Genomic DNA, 12,480 nt, shown 5'->3' with positions numbered 1-12,480 from the left:
ATTTTTGCCTACTTAAAGGACCATTTGGGGCCTCTTTTCCTCTGCCTTGCTGCCACATGGTACCTCAAAAATCGTAATAATGCAGAGGAAAAATGGGTACTGATCCTTTTCCCATTTTGCCCCTGAATGGTACTGCACCCAAACTTCCTCAGTGGTTTTTCTGCTGTCGATTACTGACTTGTGTCTGAAGAGGGCACAGTGATGTAAATTTCATGCAAGTGAACGTCAGAGGGTATTGCAGCCAAACTAACAGCGCTAAGTGTAGTTCACAGGCAAACTGACCCATTAAAAACCCGATGCTACTGATTCCTGAGATGCTGTTTAGACACTATTCATCTTAAGAAACAAGTTGGCATTGTCATGATAGATCTTTATTTTTGGCTTTTTAAATAAAAAATAGTTTTGTTGCTTTAGAATCTGTAATGTAATGAGTTAAGAGCTCTAGGGGTCAATATTGATCAAGCTGCTCCTGATGGTTCCCAGTTGAATTCCTTTTCCTTGAACTTAGGGTATAAGTCCAAGGTCTTCAGGATTTATGCAGTGCTGAACCTGAGACGTTTTAAATCCAAATACTCAGGTGCATACCATTGGCACCAGTGTAGTGAATCTATCACCAAAGTGAGGTTCATCATTGCCTGGAGACATGCAACCGATGAAAGGCTAACTCTGGCATCAGAACAGGCACTTTCCAACATCACATCAATACTGCTATGAAAATAACACGGATGGAAAACCCACACTGGCTGAGTTTCTAGTGGGAACGGTTTCCACTAGCAGATACTAAAAGAATGCATTTTATTGACTGTAAACATGGTACTATGAAAAAGATACTGAAAAACTTGGCTGTTCTGGTTCCAATCCAGTACCCATTTCTCTTATGTTTTTGGTTGTTTTATAGTCAATCTGATCAGAATGACATGTACTGTTCATGTTTTTAAATACCCAGTAAGGTTAAAGGTAAGGGTTTTTGCTAACATAGCCAGGAATTTTGAATATATGTATTTCACTCCATTAGTGATTTATTCTTGTGCTCTTCTGACATTGCAAAGATTCTGATTTGCAGCTGTTTCATTATATTATGCAACTCTAGCATTTTTAAAAGGCATTAATTATATTAATTCTAAATGATTGTATTTAACTCCCATTTCCATTAACAATTCATTGTATGCATATAAACCTATTAAGATTAGTTACCCATTACAAATTAATACACAAAAGATCCTCATTATCCATTTTACAATGAATATTAAATATATCCCTAACAAAAAGTATTAATTCGATGACAGTTCTAGAATAAGAAATTTCCTTAGCCTACTTACAACACAATGGTTGAGACTTTTTCTACTTTTCTGTATAGCTGTACATTTTATTTTGAGAACTGCACTTGGGAGTAGACAAACAACTTTGGCGTTTAATTTTGTTATGCATATAAAATTAAAGAAAAAATATTTTACTAATCTAGGGGATTATAATGGCAGGTAACAATACACACAAATCAAAGAGTACTCCACATTCAGGGAAGTTGTGAACGAACAAAATGATGGATTTCATTTAGTGATTCTTTAAATGTAATAACATATTTCATGCCACAAGCTATGTTTTTTTGTTTCTGCCAATAATCTAATTATTTGCTTCTAAGCTTCTTGATGCGTGGTATCCTCTTTCTTATTTTCTCTGACTTTGCTTGTTTCTTGCTATTGCAACACTCAGAAAATCCACAGCAAGCTTGCATCTCACATACACATGCTTAAAGAACACAATTTTTTTTGTAATTAATTTTTTATTGCTGTGAATTTTTTGATAGTTTTGCAGATTTATTTAGAGGTGTTACATGCTTCCACATCTGCATCTACATTGTCACTGTTATGGTATTTTCTTTCTGTCTGTTTCTTCCACAGGAGTTTAACAAGTAATCTGCCCAATGTGAATCTACCAAATGTGAATCTCCCCAAAGTACCAAATCTACCAGTTAACCTCCCACAAATGCCTAGTTTTTCTGCTTCGTCATGGATCGCTGCTATATATGACGCTGAGTGTGTATTCAATACACGTTAGGTCTGATTTGTCACCTATAGTAACCTGGCATGAATTTGTCCTTTACTTGTTTTTCAATTAAGGATAAGAATAAATCAAACCAAAAATGCCACTAACCCTTCAATGGGGATGTCCTTTTTAGATTTCTCAAGAAAAATAGCTACTCAAATAGTTAATTGCATACTCAAATAATTAACATTGCCCTTTCTCATTTTTTACATTAAATTTTGAACAAGCATTTTTTCTTAAATTTTGGAACCAATATCATTTTAAAAGCCTCTAGTTTATAAATATCTAATCCTGGGATACCCACATCTATTTGGGGGGGGGGGAATTCTCTTAGCAATTTTTTTCACTTTCATGTATATGCTAGGCAATATACAACCCAGCAAGTCTCACACAAATGATGATGATATATTGTATCAGACTTTGTTAATCAGCAACATTCATAAAAATGTGCAGTACTAGCGCAACTCCTGTGTGGTTGCAAGTCACCTCATAGACATACTTGAAATATAAACATCTTATTACTCAGTGTCTCACAGATTATCAAAAGTTCCTGCAAAAGCTTTAACATTTTATTGGTTATGATACAAGACAGAATTCAGTACCCCTAAATCTTTGAGTTAGACATGTTATCCAGTGGTTTAACTGTACCAATGTATGGCTGCCAATAGCACTGCTGTATAATTAGGAACTTAGCAACTAGCTATAAGAACAAAAGGTTTTAGTTCCAGTTCCCAAAGATGGTTGATGTTGATCCCTTGTATTCGTGCATTTTTGTAAATGCCCTAATTTGAATTATTTAAAAGGAAACATTTTAACAAAGTGATGTGTAAAGTTGTTAACTGTATGCACATTTAACAGTTTAAATGTGTTTAAATTGGTCAAAGCACAGTATACAGCACTGCAAGTGGAATCATTCTAAAGACAAGAAAAACAATTTTCATGCCAGGTTGACTATATGGAAGACTAGATTAGGAAACATATGAAAATGGAAGCATAAATACTTTTCCATTTTCCTCTGTTTGCATGCTGTGTGATAGTTTGGAAAGATATGGATCAATCATTACAGGAAAGCTAAGTCAACAACCACAGTAAAATCTTGTTAGAGTGCACCCCACCCTCATTACAAGGCTCTCAGTTCTAGCACTATCTCTGCCATTAGACTACTGGACGTTGGCTCACAATTTGTTTGTGGTACATTTTATACTTTGTTATGAGACATTCACTATAGCATGCAACTCATTATAACATGCACAATACTTGGCTCCCAAGGACTGTTATATTGAGGATGGAGTGTACTTTTTAGAGTGCTTGAGAGAAATTAGGCTGATAACATATACAGCTCGTTATCCTTCGTTGTGTGGTTGTGTTCTTGGTTCTCCAGAAGTAATGGCATTAAACTTCAGTTTGCTCGCAGAAAGCGCTTTGTTGTGACACGGATATGTTATGTCAAAATTAAGTAGACTACAAAATGCTTGATTCTATATCTTTCCAATGGAACTGGACTATTTCCAACCCCTTTCATGCAATATTTCCAACCCCTTTCATGCAATAGATAAATTACTTTAACTGTGATTTCTGTAGACAACTGATAAGAGTCCCAAAAATAAATGAACCCTCTTAGGAATATGTTCCTGTCACCACAGAGTTCCCACAAGGTGAGGGTTACCTTGGCATGCTGGGATGTGGTCTCATCCCACAGTAGCTTTCTCCACGCTCTGAAGCAGTCATTACTTCAGTGCAGCTGGCATCCATCACATTGGAAACGCACGCTGCCATATGTTGTTTCTGAAGATGATGCCAGCAGTAATGGTAATGCATGGTGTGTACAACATCTAAAAAAAAGTACAGTGTTGGCATTAGTGGTTTGCGAGGATGCATTTCATGAGACAAGAAAATGTGTTCCAAATCTCACAGTGAAGCCAAGCTGCTAGAATTCTGAATTACAAGGGTACGTTTTATCAAAGGGTATTAGTCATAACTGCCCATGGCCTGAGCTGTTCAGGATTTTCTGTGGAGAAGCATATTTGATATATTTCAAAATTATTTCGTCATAATCCCCCAAAATATGACAGCTATTGGCTGAGTGGCCTGAATTGTTACGGGTCAAGGGAACAGCAAACCCTCGCCCACCACTAGTTACCACTAAGCCACCTGATCCCAGCAGCTAGTTCTTCTTGTTTTTGAGAGACATATTTTGAAGTATGCATGAAATCACAACATAAAATAACCACACACACCCTTGTGGTTATAAACCCAGGCTACTTTTTACCATACACTTTTAATAAACATACTTGTTCTCCAATAATTTCTAAAACTTTTTCTTTGCAGTCGATGAATTGTTAAGTATTACATAACATGAGACAACAAACCAGACAAGGTGTATGATAAAAAAAAATCCAATGCTCTGACTATGGAGACCTTATACCCAACATCTTTCCTTTGCTTAAGACTGCTGTGCACCCCAGGCATTGAGCTACAGGCTCCATATTCAGTGATAGTGGCCTGAGACTGACTTTGATGGCTGTTTTCCCTGTTTTTTCAGCAATGGCTCAGGAACCTCAGAAGATCTGTTCTGGAAACTGGATGCTCTGCAGACCTTCATTAGAGATCTGCATTGGCCAGAGGAGGAGTTTGCAAAACACCTGGAGCAAAGACTAAAGCTCATGTCCAGCGATATGATTGAGTCATGTGTTAAAAGGTTAGGCTTTCTACAGAGGGAATGGAAAGCAAACCCAACAAGTATTTGTCTGAGAGCATAATCCCTATTTAGTGGATTATCTGTAAGATTTAATTATAGTTAACGATTGCCAATTTAGAAAGAAAGGAACCCTTGCTGTATTACAGCGGCATGCTTGACATAGCACGTCAATCAATTGCAGTCAACAATTCCATATTATGTTCACTTACAAACGTAATCTGATTTGGATATTACATGGGAATGCTTACTGGTAACATAGTTAGAAAGGTGGTGTGAAGTATGATGCTAGAATCTCACAAGCTGCTTCTACTAGTTTCATTATATGTAGAAGTAAAAAAGTAATTGGAATATTTTAGAGAATTACTTCATGTACAGGAGAATAGTAAGGTATGTTTGGAGGCCATTTATAATTTACATCTTTTCTATAAGGGTATGATGAATACATAATAAAAATAATAAACATTTATGAATAAAAAGTACTATTTGTACGCTTGATGTCCCCTGACAGATGGCCCCTGACACTATTTTGTGTTTCAGATTTTAAAACAATCCATTTTCCTTTGATAGGACTAGGATTGCATTTGAAGCCAAGCTGCAGAAGACAAGCAGGTCAACAGATTTCCGTGTCCCACAGTCAATATGCACCATGTTTAATGTGATGGTTGATGCCAAGACACAGTCCATAAAGCTTTGCAGCATGGAGGCGGGCCAGGAAGTAAGTTAACACTTTTCCATGAAAATAAGTAGTTCCAGTCAGGAGCTTACAATATAATTCAGATTCATTTGCAGCACACTATTAACAAATTATAATATTTAAAGCAAAATATTTATACAGCATATAAAGATGACATGTTCTGTAAAAGTCTTTAAACAATACAGTACCTTCTAATACTTTAACCCTTTGAATACTAAATCTGTGCTATAGTTTTCAAAAATAAATGTATTTTTATTAAAGAATATCTGCACAGATTAATTTCTCTACAATTTCATTGTAGAATAATACAAAGTAGAATTAGAGAAACATATAAAACTATTTAATATTTCTGAATTGGCAGAATTAACAGAATCACATTTTTAAAAATAGCAATCCCAGTTCTCCTGTTCAGCAGGGCCCTCCATTGGAAGTGTAGGATCGCCAATCATCCTTCAAATTATTTTGTTCTTTTAATGTTGAAATCTTATTCAATAACCAAAGTTTAATCTGGTTACCCCTGATTAACAATTTCCGATAAGTGTTTATTTAGCTTTCATTTGTTTGAATAATTCATTCATATAATTTATTTATTTGAAGATTAACCTGTTATCTCACTGTGTTATCCCTATACATGGGGCTCGGTGGGGCTACAAACACTTGAAGCAGAATTCGGCAAATATTCAAAGCTGGATTTTTTAAGTTCAGAGTGCAAGTTCAAATCGTTGAGGCCCCAGTTCAGGGATAGAATGGGTTTCCTTGAGTATATTAAATATTTTAATTTTTAGCAACATTTTTAATCAACAATGCACCTATATGACAAAACTATCAAAGATAGGGTCCTTGAAATTCCGTGGGGATTCTTCCAGTCTCCAGAAATTGCTGTTTTCAGCCATGCACACCATTTCCCTGGAAGATCTGCCAGTCTCCTGCCACATTTACATTTGGAGACTGAGAGAAGCCCATGGAACTTCAGGACCATGATCTTTATATAGACAATGCTTTCCTTACATTAAATGATAGCAACCTCTTATTGAATGGTGATCTATAATCAGATTTGCACATCACTCCTTTTACTATCTCAAACTAATTACAGTTAATTAATAAGGCTAATTAAAAAGTGAGCTGTGCATAAATCAGATGAGAATAAATATGGCTTTATTCCAAAGTAAAGAAATAATAGTGCCATTGTTCATCTGTTTAATTAACAGATTAATTACTTAGTAGTAAAGTATATGTATTGGAGACATTGAACTATTGCTGGCTGTGCTAGTTACCTATCAGAAACATGTTATATCCTGAAGGAAGTAATTCACACATTGAAAGGTCCTCTCTGGCAATTAATAGGTAACTCTGCACATGTAACAAGAATCTTCCACAGTTTCTCATTTAAAAGTTGATTTGTGAATTTTTTAAACATAATTCTGAATGAATTACAATGGATGTATTGTTGGGACAGAATCACTGGAATAGATTGTATAGAGATGAAGTATAATTTTAATAAAATAAGAGCTATAACTTTAGAACTTATTTTTAATGATTTAATATTTATTTGAATTTAGTTTTGTAGACCCTATTATACTGTTGGACACTAGCATACAAATGTTTAAATGTGTTCATCTGAAATGCCTCTCTTTACTATTTTACCAGAGGCATTACCCATTTACATTAAATAGGCTTACACTTCAACTAAAGTAGCAGATAGAGGCAACGCATTAAATATTTGATGCCAGCATCCCACAGGGACATATACTTTAAGTTTAGATGTAGAGAACAAGTGATGTTCTGCTCTCAGGTCTTTACCAGTTGTGTTCCGTAACACAGTTAGAGGTGCATGAATGGTGCCATGAGATGTTTCAGCCGTGATTCTTCCTTACTGTGGGGAAGTACTTAGCATCCACTCACCTTTTCCTCAATAGTTGTCCAAATTCGGAGTTCCACAAATGAAGAATCTTAAGTGCAAAACTTGTCTTACCATTCTATGATTCTTTCTCAGATTCAAAGTGAATGATCTCACCCTTCCCCACATTGAACTTAATCTGCCATAGTTTTGCCTACTTATTTAGTCTGTCTTTGTCCATTTATACAACTTACTCATACTGTACTTCCTAACTTGGTGTCATCTGCAAATTTGGATATACAATTCTACATGACCCACTGGCCATTCTTCAAGTTAGAACCTCGGCAGTCTGTTGTTGACTTAAGCGAGGAGGACATCACAGCCAATCCCAAATCCCATCCTCACCAGACAACTATACACACACACACACACACACACACACACACTTTCCAGCATGGGTCACTGGATTGTGACCAGAAGCAGGTGCCCTGGCTTATGGGTGATTTAAACTCAAATTGTGCCTGTCACATATCCCTTTCTTGGAACTGTTCATTCACCTTCAGTTTGAAATCGTGTAATATGGTGGGGCCAATTTTTCTGACTTTTGCCCCCAGAGATGTGGATGCAGAACAAGGTTTGCATATTTATTAATCAAAGCACCATTAACGATAGACCAGCCATCCCTCTGATCAATGGAGACACAAAACCAGGTATCAGGGAATGGTGACAGCTGGGGCTGCCCTTCAGAGGCTGTTATTTCTCAGAACGGCAGCACAGGCCAGGCATCTGGTCTTCAGAGCATCACACTAGTGGAATAAAGAAGGCAACACCTGGCTGCTCAAGAACAAGCTCCAGAGATGCAGCCAGTAGCAGCTCCCTGCCAGGAACAAGCTGCCATGAGAGAAGGGACATCTCAGTCCCATGCTGTCTGTTGAACACAAGCAGCCAACCATCTCACGATACCAGGTCTCAGGTTGCACCTAGGAGAAGCAATAGAATAGGTGAAAGAAAGGTACATTTATTCACCCAGGGGATGCATGATCTTAGGAAAGAGCAGGAGAGCAGGTTGGCTTTTGTTCATTCTGACTTTGTTGTATTATAATAGAATGTGTACTTATTTCTTCTTTGTTATTCATGGAGTTTAGAATAATACAGGAAAGGATGCATTTATTTGGTGCTAACATCTTCAATCAAGAGATGATTATTGGCATTGTCATGTAGGGGTAAAGAAGGCTAATGTGTTGTCATGTTTTAGGATGAGTACTGGATTGAAAGATTGTTCCCTTAGGTTAAGGTGGAAGAAAGGGAGCTAAGGATCTGGTATCAAAGATTGACTGTGTTAAACAGGAGACTTCAGTGATGGAATGTGCTCTGATGTATCTTACAGCAGTCACTGAGGAGTCCCCTGAGTGAAGGTCATCCTGACGCTCTCCTCCATGTACGTCTACCTCCATAGCAGCTAGAGCTACCTCCCCAGCAATATCAAAGTCCAGACTTTTTTGTATGGCAAAGTTTTGCAGGGCACAGCAGGCTACAACAATGAGAGATCCATGAGCACACTGCAGAGCCCCTTCTGATATGGCTAGTCAGTGAAGGTGTTCCTTTAAGACCCAGGGGTCCTCTTGACGACAACTTTTGTAGACATGTTGGTTATATATTCTATGGGAGGAGTAATATCTGGTTGTGTCTATCCTCCTTAAATGCTTTCTGACTCCCTTTGCTCCATCCTGTACTGCCCCTTCTCCTCCTCCATGATAATGGCAAACAAGGGTACGCTCATAGCAAATGCCGTACCTGCTGCTGAGAAGCCCTCACTGTGATTGGGGAGGGATCAAGATCTCCCAGTGGTCTCTCACTGTCAGAAGCAGTTCGAGGAAATCCAGGTAGGTAGAATGCCAAAAAGTCACTGCAAAAAGTCATTCTCAGCTATTGAAACTCTGCACACTCTTCAGTGTTACAAATTCCTCACTTCTGCCTGTCTCAGCTTATCCTATCAACAGCTGCACTTTGTAATTCTCATTTTAAATTACCCCGATTACATTGCAAGTGTGGGAGCAGGAAAATCAGCTGCAAAGCCACCGGCCCTCATTATAATATATGTAAATCAGCTCACTCGGGACTCGGCAGACAGATCGCAAGCAGGGCCAAAACATGAGAGGGAATTCAAGAGGTCAGTTATGGGGCAGAAGCCCAGCATAAATGGCATCCGCCCCATGTTGCTGTTGAAAAATTTACTTGCCCTGATCATATGCTGAAATGATGACAAAAGCAACTAGGAATTTCTAGGCCAGTATCTTTTAAATCCTTTTCTAGAGAGGGTGAGATTGAGAGAAACATAATTTTTTGCAAAGAAGCATATATTGTTAATGGTGCTTTGATTAATAAATATGCAAACCTTGTTCTGCATCCACATCTCCTTGAGGGACTGAAAGTAGTGAAGAAGGTAATGGGAGATGCATTCTATTGAAGAAAAGGTATTAAGACTGTTTATATTAACAACAAAATAGCAAATTATTTTAAACTATATTAGAATTACATAGAATGTCCAGCACAGAAACAGGCCATTTGGCCCAACTGGTCCATGCCAGTGTTTATGCTCCACACGAGCCTTCTCCCACCTTTCTTCACCTAATCCTATCAACATAACCCCCTATTCCTTTCTCCCTCATGTACTTATTTAGCTTCTCCTTAAATGTTTTTGGACAGAACTAATTAGGACAGATACTTCGACATTAATTTGATTACGATACCGCCAAACATTCCCCAAACCTCAGCTAAGTAAAGGAGAAAAATGTGTACATTTTAGTAGGTGAAGACTTGACACGTCTAGGCCAGCATGTTGTTTTAAAAGTGAATATCGCATTTTGCCCATGTGCTTTTCTATTTTTTTCAGCGGCAATACCATTCTAAAATCGATGAGTTGATTGAAGAAACTGTCAAAGAAATGATAACCCTCATGGTTGCAAAGGTACAGTGCAGAATCGCTATTAGGACAATGTTTTGGAAATGTGAAATTTTAATTAAGACTCCGCCTTATGAGTTGATCTCTGTGGGAAATTTCATGCAGGCAATATTCACAATTGGGCATCTTAAATCTCAGCTGGAATAGATTGTGGCTAGTTTCATAGATTCACCACATTGAAAATGTATCTTTCACCTCCTGCTCTCTAATTTCTTTAAATGTTTAATGGAATGATTACTAAGTAACTGGTTATCACTGTAAGTATTGTTATGTATTACTTAATTGATGCCAAACACATTACTACTTCAACAGAGTGTTAATGAACCTTCCAGAATTAAAAAAATCACACTGCAGGTGTTTCTGCTAGTCATTTTGATTCAGTTATAGGAAATGGGTTAAACAGAGAGGCAATTTACTAACGTAACTGAGCAATGGTGGTACTATATCTGGTCAAGATCATATTCCTATGAAAATTAATGATCCAATTTTCAGCAGTAGTGAGATATATACAATAGTGCATTGGACTATATAAGTAGCAAGTCATGTTCTTGTAGCTCATTCATATGAATTACGTATTCTGCAATATAACAAGAGGCAGGTTAAAACTTAGATTCATCAACATGTACCTTGTCAGGTAACAATTATCTATTTTAAGATCAGAAGAAACAGAACTGTTAAAAGTTTTAAGAGCAAATAACTTCATTTGCTTCTAATCCTTTTCTTCCATTAGTTTGTCACTATTTTGGAAGGAGTACTATCCAAACTGTCCAGATACGATGAAGGGACTCTCTTCTCATCCTTTCTGTCATTCACTGTAAGAAAAAAGTCTTTATATTCATTTATGTGTCTCAGTATGATTTAGAGAATATGAAAACAGACATTTCTTCATGTTCAGAAAATAATTGATTTGGAAATATTCTCAGTTCTCATCCAATTTTGCTGTATTTACAGTGTAGGACATACAGTAGAACCTCTATTACCCATACTCCAATTATCCTCCTTCTTGATTATCTGCCAGAATTTTGTGGCAGACAATGGAGGTTACAAAGTACAGTTATTTAAGGCATTGTGTTTTAGAAAATGTTTCTTAATTTCTCAAAAACTGTATTAGAACATAACAACATAAGAAATAGGAGCAGGAGTAGGCCTTACGGCCCCTCGAGCCAGCTCCACGTTCAATAAAATCATGGCTGATATTTGGCCTCAACTCCACTTTCCCGCCCAATCCCCATATCCCTTGATTCTCTTAGAGTCCAAAAATCTATCGATCTCAGCCTTGAATATACTCAATGACTGAGCATTTACAACACACTGGAGTAGAGAATTCCAAAGATTAACAACCCTCTGAGTGAAGAAATTGCTCCTCATCTCAATCTAAATGGCCGCCCCCTTATCCTGAGACTATGCTCCCTAGTTCCAGACTTTTCCAGCCAGGGGAAACAGCCTCACAGCATCTACCTTGTCAAGCCCTCTCAGAATCTTGTATGTTTCAATGAGATCACCCCTTATTCTTCTAAACTCCAGAGAGTATAGGCCCATCCTACTCAATCTCTCATCATAGGACAACCTTCTCATCCCAGGAATCAATCTAGTGTACCTTCGTTGCACCGCCTCTAAGGCAAGTATATCTTCTTTAGGTAAGGAGGCCAAAACTGTACACAGTACTGCAGGTGTGATCTCACCAGAGCCCTGTACAATTGCAGCAAGACTTCTTTACTCTTGCACTCCAACCCCCTTGCAATAAAGGACAACCTACCATTTGCCTTCCTAGTTGCTTGCTGTACCTGCATACTAACTTTCTGTGTTTCATGTAAATCCCTCTGAACACCAACATTTAATAGTGTCTCATCATTTAAAAAATATTCTGTTTTTCTATTGTTCCTACCAAAGTATTCAACAAGTTAAGATGATATTTTTGCTGTGGATTTACTCCAAGGATTATTTTTTTTGTCATCGCCCTTCTTTCTATTTTGTTTTAAAGGTGAAAGCAGCCTCCAAGTATGTGGATGTCCCTGTAAGTATGACTATAATTCTATCAGCTTCTCTGTTGACATGCAAATCAAATCCCTGAATTCAGAAAGATATAGATACTTGATAATGAAAGAAAAGTTCACACATTTTATTTAATTAAAAGTTTGTAAAACTCAGGCTCCATGTAATTTCAGGTAAATATTACCTCTAATATGTCATGATAAATTTGCAGATTAATGAAACAAGCTGAGACTTACTCTGTCCTTAAAATTGGT

General features: G+C 37.3%; 1 protein-coding gene across 4 annotated transcripts in view; it reads left to right on the top strand.

Annotated features, from left to right (window-relative positions):
* cadpsa (Ca2+-dependent activator protein for secretion a) overlaps window positions 1-12,480 on the top strand; it is a 416,704-nt gene that overhangs the window by 347,609 nt on the left and 56,615 nt on the right. For 2 of the 4 annotated variants that reach the window (XM_067998838.1, XM_067998835.1), the window contains 6 exons: window positions 1,899-2,033; window positions 4,586-4,741; window positions 5,309-5,456; window positions 10,166-10,240; window positions 10,965-11,048; window positions 12,216-12,248. In XM_067998838.1, coding sequence (XP_067854939.1) covers window positions 1,899-2,033; window positions 4,586-4,741; window positions 5,309-5,456; window positions 10,166-10,240; window positions 10,965-11,048; window positions 12,216-12,248 — 631 coding nt within the window. The remainder of the gene's footprint in view (window positions 1-1,898; window positions 2,034-4,585; window positions 4,742-5,308; window positions 5,457-10,165; window positions 10,241-10,964; window positions 11,049-12,215; window positions 12,249-12,480) is intronic. The other 2 variants (XM_067998836.1, XM_067998837.1) reach the window with 2 other exon arrangements.

The sequence above is a fragment of the Heptranchias perlo genome, chromosome 17 (genome assembly GCF_035084215.1).
Source record: "Heptranchias perlo isolate sHepPer1 chromosome 17, sHepPer1.hap1, whole genome shotgun sequence".
Classification (NCBI taxonomy): domain Eukaryota; kingdom Metazoa; phylum Chordata; class Chondrichthyes; order Hexanchiformes; family Hexanchidae; genus Heptranchias; species Heptranchias perlo.
Note: the sequence above shows the minus strand (reverse complement) of the source record. Positions and strands in the feature narration are given on the sequence as shown.